General features: G+C 56.6%; 7 protein-coding genes across 7 annotated transcripts; 3 read left to right on the top strand and 4 right to left on the bottom strand.

The window, feature by feature from the left end:
- Nucleotides 1-4,088: 4,088 nt before the first annotated feature.
- On the bottom strand, nucleotides 4,089-4,954 carry CHGG_05933 (uncharacterized protein; the record flags this gene model as incomplete). Its single annotated transcript, XM_001222027.1, has 3 exons — nucleotides 4,089-4,557; nucleotides 4,717-4,836; nucleotides 4,890-4,954. 3 exons carry the CDS (start codon nucleotides 4,952-4,954, stop codon nucleotides 4,089-4,091), a joined length of 654 nt encoding a protein of 217 aa, XP_001222028.1.
- Nucleotides 4,955-8,679: 3,725 nt separating this feature from the next.
- CHGG_05932 (uncharacterized protein) lies at nucleotides 8,680-11,195 on the bottom strand (the record flags this gene model as incomplete). The annotated part of the gene is made up of 5 exons (XM_001222026.1): nucleotides 8,680-8,958; nucleotides 9,121-9,149; nucleotides 9,418-9,648; nucleotides 9,744-10,588; nucleotides 10,651-11,195. The coding sequence occupies 5 exons, from the start codon at nucleotides 11,193-11,195 to the stop codon at nucleotides 8,680-8,682; spliced, it is 1,929 nt and encodes a 642-aa protein (XP_001222027.1).
- A 612-nt stretch (nucleotides 11,196-11,807) lies between these two features.
- Nucleotides 11,808-13,251, bottom strand: CHGG_05931 (uncharacterized protein; the record flags this gene model as incomplete). Its single annotated transcript, XM_001222025.1, has 3 exons — nucleotides 11,808-11,914; nucleotides 12,023-12,682; nucleotides 12,762-13,251. The coding sequence occupies 3 exons, from the start codon at nucleotides 13,249-13,251 to the stop codon at nucleotides 11,808-11,810; spliced, it is 1,257 nt and encodes a 418-aa protein (XP_001222026.1).
- Nucleotides 13,252-13,670: 419 nt separating this feature from the next.
- Nucleotides 13,671-14,662, top strand: CHGG_05930 (uncharacterized protein; the record flags this gene model as incomplete). The annotated part of the gene is made up of 4 exons (XM_001222024.1): nucleotides 13,671-13,786; nucleotides 13,849-13,975; nucleotides 14,063-14,311; nucleotides 14,396-14,662. The coding sequence occupies 4 exons, from the start codon at nucleotides 13,671-13,673 to the stop codon at nucleotides 14,660-14,662; spliced, it is 759 nt and encodes a 252-aa protein (XP_001222025.1).
- Nucleotides 14,663-14,987: 325 nt separating this feature from the next.
- Nucleotides 14,988-16,407, bottom strand: CHGG_05929 (uncharacterized protein; the record flags this gene model as incomplete). The annotated part of the gene is made up of 4 exons (XM_001222023.1): nucleotides 14,988-15,001; nucleotides 15,104-16,042; nucleotides 16,102-16,235; nucleotides 16,292-16,407. The coding sequence occupies 4 exons, from the start codon at nucleotides 16,405-16,407 to the stop codon at nucleotides 14,988-14,990; spliced, it is 1,203 nt and encodes a 400-aa protein (XP_001222024.1).
- Nucleotides 16,408-17,494: 1,087 nt separating this feature from the next.
- Nucleotides 17,495-19,521, top strand: CHGG_05928 (uncharacterized protein; the record flags this gene model as incomplete). The annotated part of the gene is made up of 2 exons (XM_001222022.1): nucleotides 17,495-17,558; nucleotides 17,612-19,521. The coding sequence occupies 2 exons, from the start codon at nucleotides 17,495-17,497 to the stop codon at nucleotides 19,519-19,521; spliced, it is 1,974 nt and encodes a 657-aa protein (XP_001222023.1).
- A 1,324-nt stretch (nucleotides 19,522-20,845) lies between these two features.
- Nucleotides 20,846-21,509, top strand: CHGG_05927 (uncharacterized protein; the record flags this gene model as incomplete). The annotated part of the gene is made up of 3 exons (XM_001222021.1): nucleotides 20,846-21,056; nucleotides 21,212-21,227; nucleotides 21,293-21,509. 3 exons carry the CDS (start codon nucleotides 20,846-20,848, stop codon nucleotides 21,507-21,509), a joined length of 444 nt encoding a protein of 147 aa, XP_001222022.1.
- Between the last annotated feature and the right edge of the window lie 89 nt (nucleotides 21,510-21,598).

Below are 21,598 nucleotides of genomic sequence, written 5' to 3'. Positions count from 1 at the left end.
ACTTTGCTACAAGTGAGAAATCCCATTGAGGCGTGAATAAAAACTAGGATTGGTGACTTTTCACCCAAAGCGGGCAAGAGCATGGGCGCAACTGCGGGAGCGGAACCTGGGAAGGCAAACAATCGAGGTGACGGGTTGTGGAGAGATGAAGCCGCCAGATTGACGCGGTGGAAGGATGCTGAACCCTGTTGTCGGGTCGGGGTAGTCTTGCCCGCTTAACTCCATTGCTTCATTCAGCTGTTATGTCGTTATCTTATCGGAAAACCCCCGCAAATCAATGCCTCAGGAAAAGAAAACGCACGGGCCAGCGCGGTAAGCCAAGCTCGGCAAAGCTTCCATCTTGTTGGGCGGTTCCGCGAGGCGCCGGACCTAACAAATGAGGCCCGCAAGCCTCTCTTTGCCGGGCAGCTAGGTGGTGGGTAGGTAGGCGCAGCTAGGCCACCACTTTTCACAAGGCTTTTATTTCCGGGGGGGGGTGGTTTTGGCGCGCTATGATGATTGATGAGACGCCCAAGCGACGCTGCCAACCCGAATCCCAGCACGACGCCCAGACACGAACAGCACGAAAAGTCGCCTGAGTGACGGCACCTTGCGTTACCTCGAGGGCCAAATTGAGTTTAGTGCCAAGAAACAACCCCTTGCGACGCTGGGCCCTTGGTGTTGTGTCGCGTCGTCGTCAGCGTTTTCTTTGCTTGTTCTGGAAGCCCCGAGGAGTCTGTCAGGGTCCGGCACAGCGTGCCAAAATCTGCCCCCGCGCGGCACCTGACTTTTTGGCACCGCCGTTACTGGACTCCCGTCGGAAAATGGCCCCTTGAATGAGGGCCTGAGACATCGCATTCCGTTCCACGTTAATCGAACCAATGTATTGCCATGTCGAAGAAGCCTCGAAACAACCCACAGCACACGATGGGACAGATGGATGTACGTAACTGTGAAGAAACCCAGTCGTTAAGTCGAATTGGAGACGGAGCTCGGTCCGGGGCCCCCTGGCTGGTCGCAGATCTCCACGGTCGTTTCCACCAGCGCAGACAGGGCAAAAACAAACGCTTCTCCTGCCTAACTTGGAAGTATTTGAGATTCTGATGGAGTTATTGCATTATTCAGTGCTGAGTCCACAAGGGCTCCCCAAAAAAAAGATCCCCTCCCTACCAATGACAGGGCGAGGTCCGTCTGACATGCTCCCGTAGCGCCGGCGCTTGTCATCGCCGTTTATTGCTCCTCCCGGGACCGGGTTAACTCGACGTGTGTGCATCATGGGGGCCACCTCTGGGCACGTGGGTACCGCAGCCCTCGGGACGGGGGAGAGCGCCATCTGTGTTCCGTTGAAACCAAGCCGAATGCTGTGGGGTTGAATTGGACTCATGCTAACAAGATGAGCAAAGGGAAGGCAAGACGGTTATCTGAAGGGGAAAAATGAGCATCTCCATACTCAACTCTAGCGGGACTAGTTACAAAAGGCGAATGCAGTGTGGGCGATTCAAAGCCGTGCCGGTTTCCGTGCCGTTCCCTCCTTGTTGAGAGCCTGTTTAAGTAAATAATTCGAGCGCGCCAACTCCATAATTACCAAACTACCTATACTAGGATACTAGTATAGCAGAGTGATGTTTCAACCCCAATGCAACGCCGCCAAATCAATCTGACTAGCAGGCGAGTCAGGGCTCGCTGGGCAGCAATGCCAGTCCGATGCAGAGATGAACTGATTGGGTAATAACCGCACGGGTGGTTTCTTATCATTTACACACAAAAAGCGCCATCCCGGTATGTGCATTTCTTGTGAGAAGCGTCCAATGCTCGAGTCGGCGGGAATACGCAGTGGGCCAAGGCCAAGCACAAGGACCCCGCCGTTCATCGGCGGACAGCAAGCCACTGACCATCGCCATGGGACCCCGACGTTGCACTACGGCCCCCCAACCGTGCTCCCGGATACAAGACATCCGCGCTAGCGTTTTCAAACGAAGTTCGCAGCCTTACCAGAGCAGGGACGAAAGCCACAGCTTCAAAGGGTGGGGGAGGAGTTTTTCTCTTTCGCTCTCGGCTATGTACAACCAAGGCCCATCCATTAGCAAAACCTCTCATCAAAATATGCCGACACCGCTCGGAAAGGTTTTCACCACCGGCCGGGTAAAATACAATACCGGATTTCGAGGCACAAAACCGGGGCGTCCAGAAAATTTGGGTTGAAAGGGTGTGGCTTGAACCATGGTCTTGGATAACGTTAGGGCCGGCCCAGTCGAGAGCCTCAGCCCACCTGAGGACAGGGCTGGTGCCAGGGCGCCACGTCCCTTTAGGTTTAGCGGCCATTTTATTCTGCTGCCTGATGGCAATCTCGCTGAACCGCTGCACCATCACCCCATATCGGAAGCCGATCTTAGAAATCGGACTCTCTAGCGGCATGGGATTGCTTGTGAGAACCCAAAACTTGGGATCATGGCGGCACGGCGTTGTGGAAATTTGTCTCAGAATTTGACCCTACGCCGCCGATTCGATGGCTGTGCTAGATGATGAAGACGGCCAATGTCGAAACACTCGACGCCTTGAGCTCGGCGCTCAGGAGAGAACGGGAGACAGGACAAACCGCCACTCATCCCCTCATCGGATCCCAACCCCTTTCTCGTCTCTGCCCCTCAGGGTCACTTCTCACCCACCCTCTGACCTCCCGCATGGCACATGCAGAAATTAGAGACGGCGCACTGGTGTCTCATGCACCAGATGGTGGCTGCATCGCGGCGGCTAACTAGCCCAATGACAGTCACGCCGATCCGGATTTGAATCCCTTTGCAGCTGGATCACGCACCACCTCGACGCCAAACGCGCATATTGACGCATGGCGCTAGTCTTTGACAACACCAACAGTCGAATCAAGCGCGCGTATCAGGGCAGCTCGGCGACGCTTCCAAGAACAACGAACAACCCAGCATCATGAAATTGCATATCGGTGAGATGACTGCGTGACTACCCCGGCTGAAGCGGTGGACCTTGCGAACACACACACACACACACGCACACGCCGAGACACCCCATGTACCCATCAACGCCGACGCTTTGAGCCACGCTACAGTTCAAGCAACGAACTCGTCTGGGAAGGTGCAAGAACGGCAAGCAGGGGTCGTGGCTTCCGAAAATCCCGCCGCCAAGGTAAGCGTGCTGTGGGGGCCAATCGTAGACTGCCCAGAATGGGCATGGCGTGGGACTGAAATTCTTCCGATTGGATCCGATCACGGCCGCGATTGCCTGGCCTGAGAAACGGCGGGTCTCTTCGCGGAGATCGAATTTGGGGTTTCCCGGTGCCGAACTGATCTCGGGCCCGGACGCCACCAGCCTAGTTCTCGGCCGCGAACTGGGCCCCGCGCGCAGAGAAACCACTGAACCAACCACAAAAAAACAGAACAGCTGAATCTTTAAATGGACTCGGCGGAGCTATCAGAATTTTTTAGTTCCATGTCTGTTTCTTTTTTTTACATTTCACATGTCTCAGTTGGTAATCCGACAAGCGCAGTCCGCTTCTGCGCTGGCGCCTTTTTCACGTGTATCGAGTTACCTTTTCAGCTCACCAGCAACTTTTGGGCAATCGATGTATGAATGTATCCAGTTTGTCATGTGGCCTACAGAAAAGGTCAAAGGCCCCTCGGAAGACTAAACCCGCAGCCGATCCCTCCCCTCGCCCTCCGACGTGGTAACTCGAGGGTAGTCGCTGACGTCTACACAGTACTGTGCAGTTATTCTTCTAACAAGCAAGCACTCACTAGCTCTCTCGTCAGATTACACGCTAACGATCGCCTGTTCCCCCTTCGGTCCGATGGTGCAGAATAATCGTGGTAGAACTGCCTCTTGTTCTTCTCCGCACTGTCGACGCCGCACAGTTGCATGTAGGGTGCATCAACTGACAAACACAAGCCCACTTTCGAGAATCAACAACTCCCCCAGTTACCCAGTCTCGAACCAGCCGAGCATGACGTTCCCCCCTCCTTGGCTCACTCCTCCCACGCGGCCACTCGTATCAGGGACAAGCAAGGCGGAACCCGGGCACCTGCCGGCTAACTACGCTAATTGTTATTCGCTCACTGCCGCCATGGCTGCGCCTGTTAGCTTCACCGACTCTCCGCGCTGGCCACGAAAGTCCTTGTCCAAGTTACATCCATCTGCAGAGTGCTTGCATACACAGTCGTGGGAGCGGGGCTCGCGGGGCCAACACCCCGCACCGACTGCGATGGTAACGCAGCAGCTTCTCTTGGAAGATCCGTGGCGCAACGGCTTGAGCATGACGGCATGTTTCGTTTCGCCTCGCCAATGGGAGGAACCCTAAGGCAGAATATCACCCTGAGCCATCCTGTTGCCGTTACACGATCTCCGTCTTCTCTCCACGGCGGGTTACAGCCCTCCAAGCCGCCCCTCGATCGGTAAGGCGAACGCAATTTCTTCCACAGTCGCGACTGTTCAGCTCCTGCGAGAGGCTTCCTCCCGTATGCGCTGCAAGCACCTGGGGTATCCAGCGAGAACCGTGCAGCCATCGTGTGATATTCATATAATTGGGCTTCTCTGGCTTGTTCGTCCTCTGATCTGCCATACCGACGTCAGAAGCTTATTCACACGAATCCTGCATACAGCCTTGTAGGGCAGGAGGACAGCACCGGGCATGCGACGTTGCAACGGCATGCCATCTTTCTTTTTCTCTCGTTTCCACGAACCCGCCAACATTCGAGAGAGTCTGCCACTCACAGCCCCAAATTTCTGAGAACCACCAACAATTTTTGCCCAAGTTCCACCATTCGTGCATTTTCGGGCCCTCGTCGGAGCTCCAGGACCAATCCAGCTGCCGTATGGCCGACAATCTCGATGCTGCAACGAGCAGTTGGTTCGTTAGTTGTTCCCAACCGACAGGTCTGGCTCACGCGGCTTGGCTTGGCAGCCACATGCGTTCATTTTCGTACAACATCCACTCATGTTTCTCCTTCATGTTGGGACGGGACGGGACAAATGCCAAGCCCATCTCCGATCGAGACACATCCAGATGACAGACCCCTACTGCGGGTCATGGGCAAGCGTGGCGCAACCAACATGTCAAACAGAGTTTCTGAAGCTCTTTCGGCGGCATCCGTCGCCTGGGGGGACATGGAACAAGCCGCGCCCCTTCTTGCCGCAGCCCGGATGGAAAGCCGCAAATTTGAAACTTCGTTCACAAGTGAATCAGAGATGGAACCCCCCAAAAACCCCCTTTACCCCCACATTACCAACAAATCACAAGGCGGTGCTTTGTAACCGTCATGTCCTCGGTTTGACTGCATCACGGCCATCGAATCCGAGGTCGCCGGCTGTGGCGTGGCCTCCCCCGGCCCGGAGGCCCGGCATCGCAACTTACACCCTATTCCAAACCGCCATATACCAAAATCGCCTTGTATGGTGTATGCACTAAGGAAGGGACCTGCGATTAAACAAAAAACCGTGGAGGTGAGAGTGATCTTCCCGGGCGCAAGCCACGTAAGTCACGTTGGTCAGCACTCCACTGGCTTTTTTGTCCTGTGTCATGTTACATCCCTCTCCGACATCCGTACAACACAACCTGGTCTCCCGGACTGTGGATCTGGAGGATGAAATCGAGAAGCAAGCCACTCTCCTACACTAGTATTTCGCCTCAGCCGCCGGCAATGCAAGGCCGGGAGATCGGATGCGGAAGGAAATCCGGGGCTCAGCCTTATGGCACAGAAAAAGGGGCCGGTTTGGGTTTCCCCGGCGGTGCCCCGCCCCCGCTGACTGTACTCTCGTCAGCCCGCGCTCGTGTTGAATTTCGAACAAATTAGGACGTCGCAAGTAACAGCTTGATCGTCTCTTACATGACGGTGGCCCAAAGAACATGCCCTATCCCTTTCGAGGGACACATAGATTGAACTGGGGTGGGGCTGGATACGGACGATCGGTTGTTGCAAACACACCACGCCTTGGTTCCTCCTCTCTCTCAACTCCGGATCCTGTCGGCGGACTCTGTAAACCGAGGTGTAGCGGTTGTTCACGGTGAGCCGGTCCTCGGAGCCACCCTCGAAAGCCATTGATTGCATCACAGGTCACACGGCCCTTGCCCGATGACGCGCCGTGCTTCCTCACCACCCAGCCGCCAGGATACCCCTATTACACAAAGTATTTGCCTCGCCTTCTCGGCCATTCGAGTTAGACTCTCGGCAGCTGTTCTTAGATTCAGTGAGGTTCGCGCCCATTCTTATCCGTTACGTGTGTCTAATATATCCCTTTTCATCTCAGCTCAGCGCAAAGCTCGAACTTGTGTCCACGGATATCCCCCCCCAAACTATACGCTAGCAGCGGCCCAAGTTGCCCCTTTTAGTCGAGTAGTCAGACTGGCCTTGTCTTGCCGCTTTGCGAAATAAATAACCATCCACACACTGCATCTACGTTGCAAGAATACCGTCGACTCAGAGCCAAGAGTAGCCGGTTCCCCTTTTCAGAATGTTGTCCACGCCGCGCTCCTACTCGCTTTAGCGCAACAAAGGCCGTGGGCACGACCACGAAGTCTTGTTCTGGTTCGGTACCAAACTTGCGGGAGAACCGCGTGCATTCCGGATCCTTCAGCGGTGCATGGACCTGTTTATCCCGGATCGCGCCAAGGAGGCTCATGACGACTTGGATGTAAAGACGGGGGGAGAGCAATGCAGGAGCCCCCCTTGCAGTAGGGCGTACAGACGGAGGGGACACTCAGTGGTTAATTACGCTGGGGTTATGGAGTTGCGTCGGGGTCGAGGGAACTCGATAGTGTGGACTGGGTTATGGCCGGTGCGACAATGGGAGTTGGGCACGGTAACCATGGCTTCGCAATGCCTCCCGAATCCTCAAACTAAGCTCAAGATAGATGTTGACGCGGCTCTCACTCCTCACGAGCTTGACCATCCCGAGCCGCTAAGGGATAACTAGGGGGCAGCAGGGAAGGGGGGGATCCCAGTTCCGGAAAATCAACAACCCTCCTCCCCACACTTCTTCCCTTCCCTTCACCTGGACGCCGCGGGCCCGACGGAAACCGGGAGCTTTGCCGTTTGTGGCTGTGCGTGCGTGTGTGTGTGTGTGTGTGTGATCAAAAACAGGTGGCGGTTGTGGTCTGTCTCGAAGAATTTACTTGTTCCTCCCCCCTCCGTGCCCCCTGCATATGTTCCAAAATCCTTCCCTTTGCTCGAAGGATTCGGGTACCCCCGACCTTCTGCAGCCTCCTTCCACCCCACGGATACAGCGCGCCGATTGGATTTCCCCTTGCGTGCGTGGGTAATTGCATGTCAAAAACTTTAATTTAGATATTTCGGCTTTGGGTGGTGATTCAGGAGAGACCGGGGAATCTTCTACCTCCTGCCTAGTACAGAGCCTAGATACGGGGCTCTGAGTGAAGCGAAGGACCTTTCTAGGGTAGGTCTTGGAGCTTGGAGATCCTTCTGAGCGTTTGTTCTCGTGAAACGCTGGGGTCGCTCCGCCATCCGATGTCTTGTCGATATGTCTGCTCTACTAACTATGGCGGCCACCAAGCCGGTATGACGGAAATCACGATCGATGCCGGCTTCCTATTTACGGAGTCATGAGAAGCGCTCGCTCGACGCATACCTTGAGGAGAGAGGAAGCTGGCCATCGATCACCCTGGGATGGACTTGGCGAGGAAATGGTCTGGCTTGCTCGTGGTGAATCCTCCTCCACGGCGGTGGCGGCTTCTTTTCCGTTCCGCCATTTCCGCCCTTTCACTCCCTCCAAGCACACCTATGCCAGACTATCTCCACCTCGGGCAAGGGAAGGAAGAGGATGCGGTGCGGCAAAGGATGGGTCTTCCCGGAGAGCGTGCCCCGTCACATCTCTGTTTCCTTTTACAGATTCGCGAGATATCCCAACAGAAACGTGGCGGCGTCGAATCACATCCGCACAGCGCCGTGCCCTAGTCCAGGCCAGATCAGTTTCAAGTCGGGCTTCGAACTAGTGCGGGCGGACTTATCGATTTCCCGAAGCCAAGAGCCGACCGCTTCTATCCAAGACCCGCTCCTGAATCCTGAGCCCTGATGGAAGGGCGTGTGTGCACAGCGAGTTTGAGATTGTCGTTGTCGTGGGATGGCCTACTGCCTATTGAGCAAGGGAGCCCCAAACACGACCTCAGAAACGATGTCCGTCCAAGCCACGATGCCGTGCCCTATGTCAAAACACCAGATCGGACGGTCAACGCTCCGCCACAAACTAATGGGGAGTCGTCTCTCAAACAAGAACTCACGATCTAGTCCATAACCTCGGCTTCCATATGCCACATTAGGAATAATACCCGCCAACTCAACTCAAACCACCATCCTCTACAGCTGATGATGGTATTACGAGCCTACCTAGGCTGCAAGCAGGCGCAGGCCGTGGTTTTGTCTCGTAATCTAGCCCACAGGAGTGCCAAACCAGAAACACCCACCCACACATCCCCTATCCTGTCATCCTCGGCTGGGCCAAGAACTCCTCCCGGGCTAATTGCATAATAGTCCTAGCCCCAGTCCTAGCCCCAGCCCTAGAACAAACAACACACCAACGAGGGTGCAATAAACCGGGGATCCTAGGTCCTAGGAAGTGTGAAAAGCCACAAGGGGGGGGGGTGCGGGTTGAGGATTGCTCAGGGGGAAACTTCGCCTTGGGAGGGGCTGTGTTGTGTTGTGTGGTACAGGTTGCCTGGAGTACCTATCCCACGACCACCACGACCGGTTTGTTGATGGAGGAATGTTTGCAAGAGGGAGGTCCATGCTTCGCTGTCCGCTCGGACCGCTTGTTGGCCCGCCTGACTGTTGTCATCTGTGTCCTGCCCGAGATGTGATTTGGCTCGCCAGTGCGAAGGATGCCGTCGATGGCCGCGGTGGCGAGAGGTATGAAGCTCGGAGGATTGCTTGCGGTTGGTTTGGCAGCCCTTTCACGGCAGTTGTGGTGTGAATCATTGGCCGTGAAGTATGGATCATGCCGGGTCTGGATTGGTCGATGCTTGGTCATTTTGGCATGGAGTTATTGTCAAGGAGGTCTATCTGTCCATGCGAAGGAGGTGCGCTAGGCGGGAGGCCAGTAGCCCCTTTTCCGGGCGGGCAAGAGGGATAGCGGTTGAATTCACGGGGCCGTAGCGCTTCCACATACGAGCATCTGCCCTCCTGTCTTGGTTGTTTCTACAGCAGTTTAGATCTCCTTAGTTTAAACCATGCATATTGTCTTTTTGCAGCCCAACTCGACAATCTCCGTGGGACAGGTCCGATGTTCTCCGAAAATGTACGACCAGAAAACCTCCTTTTCAAGATAACTTCTGCGGTTTTAGCTCCTAGCCCTAGTATGTATGCCCTACTACCGCTACTATGAAAAGCAAAGACGCAAGTTAACAGAGCCAAAGCAGATTCCCCTCCTCGACTCCAACAACCTACCTCGAACCCTCCTACGCACCGTTCGCCGGATCGAGCACGAGCCTCTGAACCAACTCACAGCGCTCCCGAAACTTGTCTGGCAGTCCCGTCGCCTCGAACGACTCCGTGATGTTGTAGAGATTCTGATCGGCACCATACACCGGCCACTCCATGTCCTCGCCACGAACAAGCGCCAGCAACTTCGCCTGGAACGCGAGCGCCAGCTCCGGGTAGTCGACCGGCGTCTGCTCCTGATCGATATAGTAATAATCTGTCCCCATCGAACGAACACTCTGTGGTTAGCACGGACATCCAAACATCTCACGAAGGCGGCCACGCCAGCCGACGAACGAACGATAAACTCACACAACAAATCCAGCCCATGCACCGCCGGCGGCGTCGACATAACATACCGCCTCACCCTCCCGGGCAACGCCCGCGCCAACGCATACCCATTACACGCAAAAACCACATCCGTGGTCCAGTCCCACGCCAACTCGCGCTCCATCCCCGGCGTATAATACAACCCCAACAACTCCCTCACCCCATCCTCCCCCACCCCGGGCAACATCTTCCGCACCAGCCCCGCGAACGCCGCCGGCATGCCCTCGTCCGACGACGTCCCCCGCCCCTCCCCGGCCATCGACCCCACCACCAGCCGCTTTAGCGATTTGTGCATGCGCCCCTGCCGCAGTAGCGCTAGCGGGAGGTCGGGGATGCGTTGCCCGTCGGGGGCCGGCCCGAAGCCGATTAGGGGGCCGAATGTGCCGCCGCCGCCTTCGCTGGGTTGTTGGTTGACGAGGGCGTCGTTGAGGTGGAGGAGAGAGGGGGAGGGGAGGGAGCGCAGGCAGGCGAGCGTGGTGCAGTTGGCGGTGGTGAGGGTTAGGTTGAAGAGTTGATGCTGGCGAGTGGTGACGTTGCGGCGTGGGGGGGCGGCGGGGGAGGAGATGAAGGCTTGCTGGAAGGGGAGGGGGTGGTGGTGGTGGTGGTTGTTGTTGTTGTTGTTGTTGTTGTTGTTGTTGTGGAGGACGGTGAGGTAGTAGAGGATACCGGCGCCGGCGCTTTGGCCGATGGCGGTGATGCGGTTGCGGGCGCCGCCGAATTTGTGGATGTACTTGGCTGTCCATTCGGCTGCGGCCAGGCAGTCCAGCATGCCGACGTTACCGTCGAGGTCCTCGCCGGCAGCCCAGGTGAAGCCCGAGACTCCCATTCTGTGGGTGGGTTAGTTAATGCCTTGTTTGGTTTTGTGGTGGTGCTGAGTGTGTAGACGGACCTGTAGTTGTTGGCCACGGCAATGAACTTGCCCCCGTTCTGCTTGTGGGCTAGGTCAAACAGACCCATGGGGTTGAAGAAGATCTCCTTGTTGCCAAACGCGTACGCGCTGCCGTGAAAGTTGTGCAAGACGGGCACGTCGTCTCCCGGTTTCACACCCTCAGGCACGTAGACATCTAGGAACAGGCAGTCTTCACTGCCCCAAGTCGTGCCGTTGAGGCCCGGAAACGGGACGAACCATGGCGCCGACGAGATGCAGGACAGGTCGGGCAATGCCTTGCCGTCCTGGACTCCGTCTACGTGGGGAAGGTTCGTGTCTGGGGCGCGAAACCGCAGGTTGCCGGTCGGGGGGTTGGCGAAGCGGATGTTTTTGTATACGGCGACGCGCTGGCCCGAGGCCGTGGTGTTGATGTACGTCGGGACATGCTTTGCATAGCCAAGGTCGATCAAGCCATCGCCGCTATGTGACGACCGGGCCGTGGTTGGGTTACAGAGCGCGCTCCCAGCGAGCGCTGAGGCCAAGGTACAGACGTAGGAGAGCAGCATAACGGATTACCCCTTACAGATCTCGAGATTTTGCCTCCATAGTTCCGTGATAGTCGTGATGCTGCAGTTATCAAGAAACCTTTTATGACACCCTTCAGAACACCGTATTGGGTAAACGATCATCGCCATTGTCATTCTACACACCACGTCATTATATGCTCTCGGTGCTGATCGACCGCGCGGCTGAGTCTCCAATGCTTATACGAATGATACGACAAGGACTGGGAGACACTATTCGCAGGCGAGCAAACCAGGCTCTGGGTTTTGACCAAGCAGATGAGCGAGGCTCAGCCACAGACGTCAAAGGCGGCACACGCGTCAACTTAGTCACGCCCGATTCATATGCTCATCGAAACGCGTATAGCGTATACCTGTATCTGTGAACCTTGAAATGGCTTCCTCTGCGAGATGCGTTATCCACCCATATTTTGACCCCTTTGATTTCGTTTAATGCAGTTTCTGAATCCCCATACCGCAGGAGACGGTCAGGGATATTATGCCGTGGATGTACATACATACTCATAGAAAGCCGTAGGACGCAACAAGCGAACGGGACATGGCTTCGATCCAATCTACTGTGTTAGCCCCGCCCCAGCCTACCTACCCAAGCCCTCAATGCACCCACCCCTCAAAGCCGTCCACAAACTTGACCGCCGCAGCAAGATAGCGGTTATGCACATCCCCCCACGTCCTCGCAGCCTCCCTCATCGCCCGCACAGCTGTCCCAGGTTAGCAAAAGATGGACATACAACCCCCATCCCACCACTACAGCTTCCCCGACCCCAACCCCAGCCCAGATAGACCAAACCCAAGAAAGACAGACTCACCCTTAACAAAATGCGCATCGGTCCTCCACTCCGAATCCAACGCCCTATTCTCCACATACTTCCACCCGCGGCCCTTCAGATCCCCGGGGTCGACATAGTCGGGATCGACGGCCGGCCGCAGCACGGCGATGTACACGGCCAGGGCGAGCAGCCACCACTGGCGGACGAGCGGGGCGTGCCACTTGGCGGGCATCAGCGGCAGCAGGATACGCACGGCGTGGCTAGTGGTCAGCACGTGCACGACGAAGAAGTTGTACGCGTGCGTGCCGGGCCGTACGGTGGCCACGAGCAGGGCGACGGCGGCTTCTTGGGAGAACCGGAAGAGGGAGGTTAGGTCGGTGGTGGATTTCGTGGAGGGGGTGGAGATGTCCCAGGCGTTCCAGTACTCGAGGATGAGGGATTCGTGTTGCTGGAAGAGGGGTTCGATGTTGGCGTAGCCTGGCGTCTTGAAGAGACCGTCGAAGCGGGTATCGGAGGCGAGCTTGTTGATTAGTTCGAGGGGGGAGGTGGAGGAGAAGGGCGCGGGGCGGGCGTAGGAGGGGTCGTCGGAGTATTTGTGCAGGAAGTTGTACTGCGTTGCGGCGAGACCGAGGGCTTCCATGGCAATTTCGCGGCTGTCGAACTCGTAGGCGTAGCCAAGGTGGATGAGAGGGTGGCCGACTGTGAGGGTGTTAGTGGGATGGGTTTGTGAAGAAGATCAAGGGGGAGAGTGGGTGTGAATGTGTTGGGTGTTACATACGGCCACCGATGAGGCAGTTAATCAGAGGCTCTTCGCCCTTGAACATATACTCTTTAATCACACCCTTCCAGTCGTAGGCATGGTTCATAGCGAGGGCATCCTCAAAGAAATCCACAAAGGCCCGTTGGTACCGCTTATCGCCCAAGTAATCCCGCCAGTCATCCTCGGCCATCTGAGAAGGCGAGTCCTTCCATGGTTCGAGAGTTTTGGACTCTTCATCGTAGATGTGGTAGAGCTGGCGTGACTCGGCGCCGAGATGGTAGGCTGAGCATAGGATATGGGGCAAGTGGTTGTCAAACTGGAGATTGTGGTAAAGAATGGAGTGGTTGACATGGTTTGCCTTTAGGAGATGTTTGAGGGTGCGTGGTGTTTTGTCCGGATTCGCTTCAACACTGTGCACTTCGACGGGAGGGAGGTTAACTGTCTGTGGTTCATCGCCAGTCGACACTAGTCGATTGACCAGCGGCACGTATGACAGGAGGGATGCCATTTTGTTTATTTTTTACTGTTCACCCTGCTGGCATAGTGGAGAGGTTCATGAACAGAGATGCTTTTTCGATGAGCGGGGGTATTCTAGGTTGTTCGGTTGTTTGGTTGATGAGTGAGTGACCTATCCTCACGATCCATTTGTTGGGGGAGTTGCTTCAGGGCCCCAGAAGGGTTGAGTGATGTCAGGGCCCGACCGGACCCACAACCTAGCAGCTCCCCATCTGCCGTTAGCTATCTTATCGGACCCTGGCCCTGCTATGATGCCCCGCCCCCGCCAATTCCATACCAAGGTATCCCAAGCTTCCATTCGAGGTTGAGAGCTCCGATTCGGAATTAGGTTCAACTTCGTCTCATCTCTAGTTTCAGGCACATATAGTCTCTACTCCCACCTAGGAACAGTCCATCATCACGGTAGTAACGATGGCTCCCAAAGCGATCATCGCCCCGTCAATTCTATCGGCAGACTTTGCCAACCTGGGTGCCGAATGTTCCAGGACGATCGAGCAGGGCGCCGACTGGCTCCATGTCGACATCATGTACGTCAACCAACGTGAGGGGAATGGATCTCACAAAAGTTCTATATTGATTCGGTACTTAGGGACGGCCACTTCGTTCCCAACCTCACCTTCGGCCCCCCCGTCGTCGCTAAGATCCGCTCCCACGTCGACAAGCCGACCGAGAGCCACGGCAAGGGCACCTTCGACTGCCACATGATGATCGCCGAGGTAACCACCCCTCCCTATTCCACTACCCACCCACACAACAAGACGCAACCTATCTAACACCGTGTCTGCCCACACCCCGCCACCCAGCCCAAGAAATGGGTCAAGGAGTTCAAGGCCGCCGGCTGCGACCTGTACTGCTTCCACTACGAAGCCGCCGTGAACTCGACCGCCGCCGAGAGCCCCGAGGCCCACTCCGAGCACAAGACGTCGCCGCGCGAGCTGATCCGCTACATCCACCAGCAGGGCATGCTGGCCGGCATCGCCATCAAGCCCGCCACCAAGGCCGACGTGCTCTACGAAGTGCTGGATAGCCCCGACGAGACCGAGAGGCCGGATGTAAGACCCCATTTCCTGGGTTTCTGTGGATATTGAAACTACTGTGTCGCGTGCTGATGGTGGTTGGCCGTGGCCGTGCCATAGATGGTTCTAGTGATGACGGTCGAGCCCGGGTTCGGCGGACAAAAGTTCATGGCCTCGGAGCTGCCCAAGGTGGAGGCGCTGCGGGCACGGTACCCGGATTTGAACATCGAGGTTGACGGTGGATTGGGGCCCGGCACCATCGACCAGGCAGCCGATGCCGGAGCGAACGTCATTGTTGCGGGGAGCGCTGTGTTCGGAGCCAAGGACCCCGCCGGCGTCATTGCGCTGTTGCGCGAGGCCGTTGACAAGAGGACCGGGAAGTTATAAGTAAGGGGGCACATATATGTTGCATGTTGATAGGAGCGAGATTTGATTGTTGATGGGGATACCTAGTGGAGCGGTGTTAGCTTATGCATACGCAAAGTCGACTATACTCAGAGAAATTATGGCCATGTTTTAAATGTCACCTTTTGAAACCAGATAACTAACGTGCGGAGAACTTGCTCATCGTTTACAAGCTGGGATTCGGGAAACTGTCTATGCTATGTATCTGTTGCCCAGCTTCTACCACGCCCAATTCCTCTACAATTTCATGCTAGGGCTCCCGCACCGTCAGTTCAACCACACATACACTCCGACACACACCCGCAACTCACCTCTTCTCATCTAGCACCTTCTCCAGCAGCCCAATCAACCGCTTCACCTCGTCCACTAAGCCACCGTCAGCACCCCTTCCTCAGGCACATTCATGGGAGAGCGCAAACTTACCCGTGTTATAATGCACCATACTCACCCTCACCACCCCCTTCTCCCCAAGCCCCAACACCTCGCTCACCAACCGCTTCGAGTAAAAGCTCCCCCACCGGAACCCAACCGCCCCCTCACACTCCGCCTCCACCCTTTCCACCAGCGCCCTCGACCCCCAGCCACGCACGGTAAAGCTCACCGTCGGCACACGCACATCCTCCCCGCCATCACCACCACCACCACTACTACCACCCTCCCCATACACGGTCACATCCTCGCGCCCTGCCAACCACCCCAACAACACCCCCTGCAACGCCCGCTCCTGCGCCGCCACGCCCGCCCAACGGCCCCCCTCCCCCCCCCGCAAATACGCCACCACCGCCGGCAGCGCATGCACCAGCTCATACCCGGCCGCCGCCAGACCCAACTTATCCTCCAGCGAGCGGTGGTTATTAAAGAAATGTCCCAACGAGCGCAGGGCGGCCAGGGCGCGCGGGCTGGCGTAGAGCAGGGCCAGGTGCGGGCCGTAGACCTTGTACCAGGAGAAGGTGTAGAAGTCTGCGCCGAGGGCGCGGACGTCGATGGGCCGGTGGGGCGCGTAGGCGACGGCGTCGACGCAGACGAGGGCGTGCGGGCTGTGGGCGCGCACGGTGGCGGTGATGGCGCGGATGTCGTGGATGGTGCCGAGGATGTTGCTGGCGTGGGTGCAGGTGACGAGGCGGGTTTTGGGGGTGAGGAGGGCGGGGAGGTCAGAGGCGAGGAGGGTGGGGTTGGTGGGGGTGGTGGTGGTGGTGTTGGGGTGCCACCATTTGAGGGTGAGGTTTTGGCGCTGGGCGAGGAGGACCCAGGGCGCGATGTTGGCTTCGTGGTCGATGATGGAGACGATGATCTCGTCGCCTTCTTGGAAGTTTAGGGCGTAGGAGACGTTGTAGAGTAGTTGCGTAGTAGACGGGCCGAGCGCTGGGGGTTGTTGTGAGACGACGCTTCGCGATATACTCACATTCAGGGGTAATACACACCCACTTCCTCTGGTGAGGCGCCAATGAACTCTGCGGCGGCAGCATAGCCCTCGGCATAGCGCTTTGTGGCCACTTGGGATGTGGCATAGCTGGCCCCAAGCTGGACGTTGGTGTTCAGGAGGTAGTCTCGGATGCTAAGGCACGCGTCAACTCGGTCCTCTTTTAGATAGGGAGAGCTCTTTACACATACCGTTCAGCCACGGCCCCCAACGTCAGGGAGCCGCCGGCATTGTCAAAGTACACATTCCCTCCAGCCAATGCGGGGAAATTCCCCCTCACTTCGTCCATGTCCAGAGCGACGGCCATTGTGCGGTTATTAGGTCGTCCGGTGGGGGACCGCAAAGTACGACGGTAAGGAAATAGGGATGAGAGAATGAACGAGGACGAAGTGGTGCAGAGGGGATCTTCACGACCTCCTCAGTTTTGAGATGGTAACATAAGAAAGACAGGAACAGACGTGACAGTTGCCCCTGGCATATATGTAAACCGGTTGCCGGGGCCCCGCACGGCCCACCCGGTACCTCTACGAGCGGCCCGGTCCGGGCTACGGTGGGTAAGGAAGGTGGCCGGCCATGTCGAAAGAAAGGCGCACGGAGGCGGAACTTGACAAAGCTGTCGCTTCCGGCAGCAACTTACCTGTGGGTTGGGGTTCTCCAACCCCATCGGCAGGTTTAACTCCTGAATGACCGACCTGCCTTCCTACTTAGGGAGCGGGGCCGAGTTCCGGGAGTTGCGAGACTTTGTATCTTGCCTCGCCTGCCCGGCGGTTCCATAGAGCCGCTTGTCATTTTCCTTTTTTGCAGTTATTTGCGCGTGATGTTCCACTGATATCCGAACCGCCGCCGATGCTTAACGAGATCAGAGCTAACAGGAGCCAGGAACCGCCCAGCTGGAGTCCCGGAAACTTGGTCTCAGTTGGCAGGTAGCGCCCAGGTCGAGCGATGGAGGCATATGGCATGAATGATAAGCCCGCACAGCGCCCCAAAACGCATGAGTTGCATTTCAGCGCCTATTGCCGCTCGCTCAACAGTGGAACGCCGCTGAGGGAAACGAGGGGATAAGCGCTTCAGACGTCATGCAGCAATGGCCACGGCGCTTCGTTTAAGGCGCCATCTGGGTCGCCATCCGAACAGCGAATTGAGAGCAATCATGCAATCAGTTGCTGTGGGTGTGGGGAGTCGCGAAAGAGTAACTTGGACAGGGGTCAACGCAATGGTGGGGAGACGTGGGGAGAAAAAGATTTGGGCCCCACAACGGTTTCTGCGTGGGCCACCGCAGTATATTCATCTCGTATCAGCCCACCCATTCCTCGAAGGCGCCTTCCTTCCTCTGCTTGTTGAGTCCGTAACGATCTTTGCATTTCTTTTGTGAAGAACTCAATTCAATCCTCACCATGAAAAGAAAGGCCTCTGGTCCCGCCGACGCCAAAAAGGCAGCCAAGAAGCGATCCAAGAACAGTAATTCCGCCCGCTCCTCGTCCATCGTCCTGGCGCACGCTTACCCACGATAGCTCTCAGCGACGAAGATGCCAAAGCTCGATTTCGGAAGGGTCTCTTTAACAAGGGCGTCCTCGACAAGCACACCTCGCAGTATGCCTCGTCGAGCCCCTATAAGCACGGCGTGATCACCGGCCTGGTCGACGATAACCTCCTGCGCAACGTTCGGTCCGAGATCAAGACGAACGTCCACTTCACCCCTAAGGAAACCGACATTTACAAGATCCACCAAAGCGGCGATCTCGCGAACTTGGACGGCCTAGATAATGAAGCGCTAGCGAAACTGCCCTCGCTCCTTGCGCTGCGCGACGCGCTCTACTCGCAAACCTTCCGCGACTATGTTTCTCACATCACCAACTGCGGGCCCCTGAGTGGGCGCAAGACCGACATGGCCATCAACGTCTATACCCCTGGCTGCTACCTACTGTGCCACGACGATGTCATCGGTTCTCGCAAAGTCAGCTACATCTTGTACCTGACCGACCCGGACACACCTTGGCAGCCCGAATGGGGTGGCGCATTGCGGCTGTTTCCTGTGGTGGATCGCAAGGGGAAGGATGGTGAGGTGGCCAAGACACCTTTACCCGATGTCGCCAAAGTCATTCCGCCAGCATGGAACCAGCTATCTTTCTTCGCGGTACAACCGGGCGAGTCATTCCACGACGTCGAAGAAGTGTACCACGCCGCGTCCAACGAGGAGCTGGAGAAGAATGGCGGGCGGATTCGCATGGCTATTAGCGGCTGGTTCCATATTCCCCAACCTGGGGAGGATGGGTATGTCGAGGGAGCCGAGGAAAAGGCGGCGCAAAAGAGTGGCCTGATGCAACTACAAGGCAACCCTGATCAACACGACCAACCCCAGGCGAAGCCGGTTGAGGTCGAGGACGAGGATGATGAAGACAGCGACGATTTCCCTCTGGACGCGGCGGATCTCGAATTCCTGCTCAAATATATTGCCCCGACCTACCTAGTGCCCGACACGGTCGAGCGCATCGCGGACCACTTCGAGGAGGAGTTTAGCATCACGTTGCCAGACATACTGCATCCCAAGTTTGCCGAAAAGCTGCGGCAGTACGTCGAATCACAAGAGGCAAAGACGACACCACAGGACAGCAAGGAGATCGAGAAGGGCGCATGGAAGGTTGCCCGCCCGCCACACAAGCACCGCTATCTTTACCTTCAGCCCGGCCAGAAGAAACTAGAGGATTCGCCGTTGAAAGAGCTGCTTGAGGTTCTGCTGCCGTCTAAGCAATTCCGCCTCTGGTTGCAAATGGCGACGCGCTCTCACATAGAAAGCCACGATCTTCTGGCCCGGCGGTTCCGCCACGGCAAGGACTACACACTCGCGACTGGGCACGAAGGCAAGCCGAGGCTGGAAGTGAACATTGGGCTGACCCCCACAGAGGGCTGGGGCGACATCGAAGATGACGATGCGAGCTCGGAAGCCTCGTCAGAACCTGAGGAGAGCCACAGCAGCAAGAACGGAAAGAAGACTGCTGCAAACGGCAAGAGCAATGCCAACGATAAGGCCAAGGGGAAGGGGAAGGGAAAGGCAGTCGACCAAGACGTGGACATGGACGATGATAAAGAAGAGGAGGTTGGCGGCCACGAGGTGTACATGGCTGGCGACGACGACGACAACGAAGACGCTGCCATTTACAAGAGCAGCGCCGACGACGACAACATCCTCTTTTTCCAGGCGGCGGCGTGGAATAAGATGTCCATCGTGCTCCGCGACAGCGGGACTCTGCGCTTTGTTAAATATGTTAGCGCCAGCGCAAAGGGTGACCGGTGGGACGTCAGCGGCATGTTCGAGATCGAGGAGCAAGACGAGGACCCGAGCGAGGGTGGGGTTGGGGTGTTGGACGAGTCCGAGGAGGAGTTCAATGGGTTTTCGAGCAGCGAGGAGAGCGAGTCGGACTAGGGTTGCTGGGACATGAGGACCTACCTACCTAGGTAACTAATGTGTTCACGATCACGGCTGGTCCCATATCTTGCTCGGCGTGTGGGCACCATGAGAATTGATCTTCTGTCGCAGTAGGATTGAGGCTTTGAATGGACCGGGCTCTCAGCAACCGATCTTGCCGGTTTAGTCCCACACTGTGCCGCCTCCCGCAAAGTACTGTGTAGACTTTGCGTCACTTCCAGGTCGCGAGGTTGCTCACCTGCGGGCCCGTACCCCATCCTCGGTAACACAACCTCCGGTTCACCTACTTTCCGGCGATCACACAGATTGAGTGGGCTGGCGGGAGGTGGGCTCGCAAAACTCGATCTTGATCGGCGTGGCGAATGCCCTGATCGACTTTGAGATTCAACTTACCGATATGGATGCCAAGGTGAACCAATCTCGTGTACATGTGAGAGGCACCCTCTAGCTAAGAAAGCCGAACTTGAGGTTCGTGTAAAAGAAACTAGAAAAAAACAATAAAAAGAGAAAGAATAGTTAGAGGAAAAGACATCAACACAAAGACCGAGTTAAAAGAAAGAAAATCGAGGAAATAAAACTTTTCTAGGCTTCTAGAGAACTTTTGTTTCGTCCTACAACTCGAGCATCTCCTCGGGTGAGAGGGCAAAGTCGGGCGCCGTTGCATCGGAACGTGGCGCTGTGCATCTCGGGCGGGCTGAGGGGCGAGCCATCGGACGCCTTCGCCATTAGCTCGGCTTCATGGTGGGTGGTCACGAGGCTAGCAGCGACGGCGGCAACAAACACAATAGCAGCTCAATGGCTTTGTTTCTTTCTTTTTTTGAGGTTGAGTCATTGCTGAATAGCTCATCGCTCCGTGTATACTTGGTTATGAGAACTGGTGGGGTCAATGATGCCACAAGGGACGGGAGTTCATCGCATCTCCAAGCAGTTCCTGGACCCCAGGACCTAGATTGCCGGGGGGCCAAGGAGTGAGCAACACGCTGGGCACCGCCTGCCCTTGCTGTCAACCGGACCTGGAATCTGGACCAACCAGAGCCGTTCGGTGCCACTTTCCCGCTGTGGGTTGCTGACAAGCCCAAGGAGCCGGCTCATTTGAATTGACAGACATTCCTGCATGCGTTGTGAATGCCGAGTTCGCTTTTCACTCTTCTCACTTATATCCTTCTTGTCTCGGTGCTTCGAGCCATTGATATTGCCCCCTTTAAACCCCCTAACAATCCATTGATACCTTGAGACTTCACCATCCACTTCCTACCTCGATCGATCAGTCCACCTACCTACCCAATCTCATAATCCGGATTATACACACGCATACACAACAATGCCAATTCGCAACCCGTTCGCTCGCCGACCCGGCCCCGCCACCGCTCACGATGAGAGCTCCCGGCCGGGCTCTGCCGCGGGGCCCACCACGACCGACGCCGCACACCCCGGGTTTGAGAGGGTGGACACTGTCGGGTCCAAGGCGTCGTCGGCATTCAGCATCCGCAGCAGCAGGCCGAGCCAGGACACGGGCGAGTATAAAATGAGTGGTATGTTCACGACCGCCCACCGGCCGGACCCCGCGGCAAACATCCCAGCCGCGGCACTCAGACCCCCTGTTCGCTAGTCAAGCCACCCTCCGGCTGTTGCCGGGTTCGAGTATTGAGGACTAACAATGGGTTCCACAACTAGTGGTCGACGACAGTGGCGTTTACCTGCCAGTAAGTTTGCCCTCTCTCAGAATCCCGCCGCATTATTGTCACCCCAAAACTAACCAACCCCCCAGCCATCCCCCATTGAACGAGAAGAAGCCTCCTGGCCGCGGCGCTACCTCGCGCGCACCTCAACCGACAACAAAAGCGGCAGTCTCCCCATCGGCACCGGCAACAGCGAGATCGAGCACTTTTTCCATCTCGCGGGAGTCGTTCGACTCATACCGGCGGTCATTTGTAAACACACCCCTTTACACCCCACCCCACACTTCCCCTATGGTCACAGATTAGCCAGTTTCGACAAGCGGGGATTAGCACTACTCACCGATCTTGTCGGCGACCTCCGAGTGCTAACCCCTTCTCGTCAACCATCTCTTTCT

This window comes from Chaetomium globosum, genomic scaffold (genome assembly GCF_000143365.1).
Source record: "Chaetomium globosum CBS 148.51 scaffold_3 genomic scaffold, whole genome shotgun sequence".
NCBI lineage: Eukaryota > Fungi > Ascomycota > Sordariomycetes > Sordariales > Chaetomiaceae > Chaetomium > Chaetomium globosum.
This window is presented reverse-complemented; position numbering and strand designations above follow the sequence as displayed.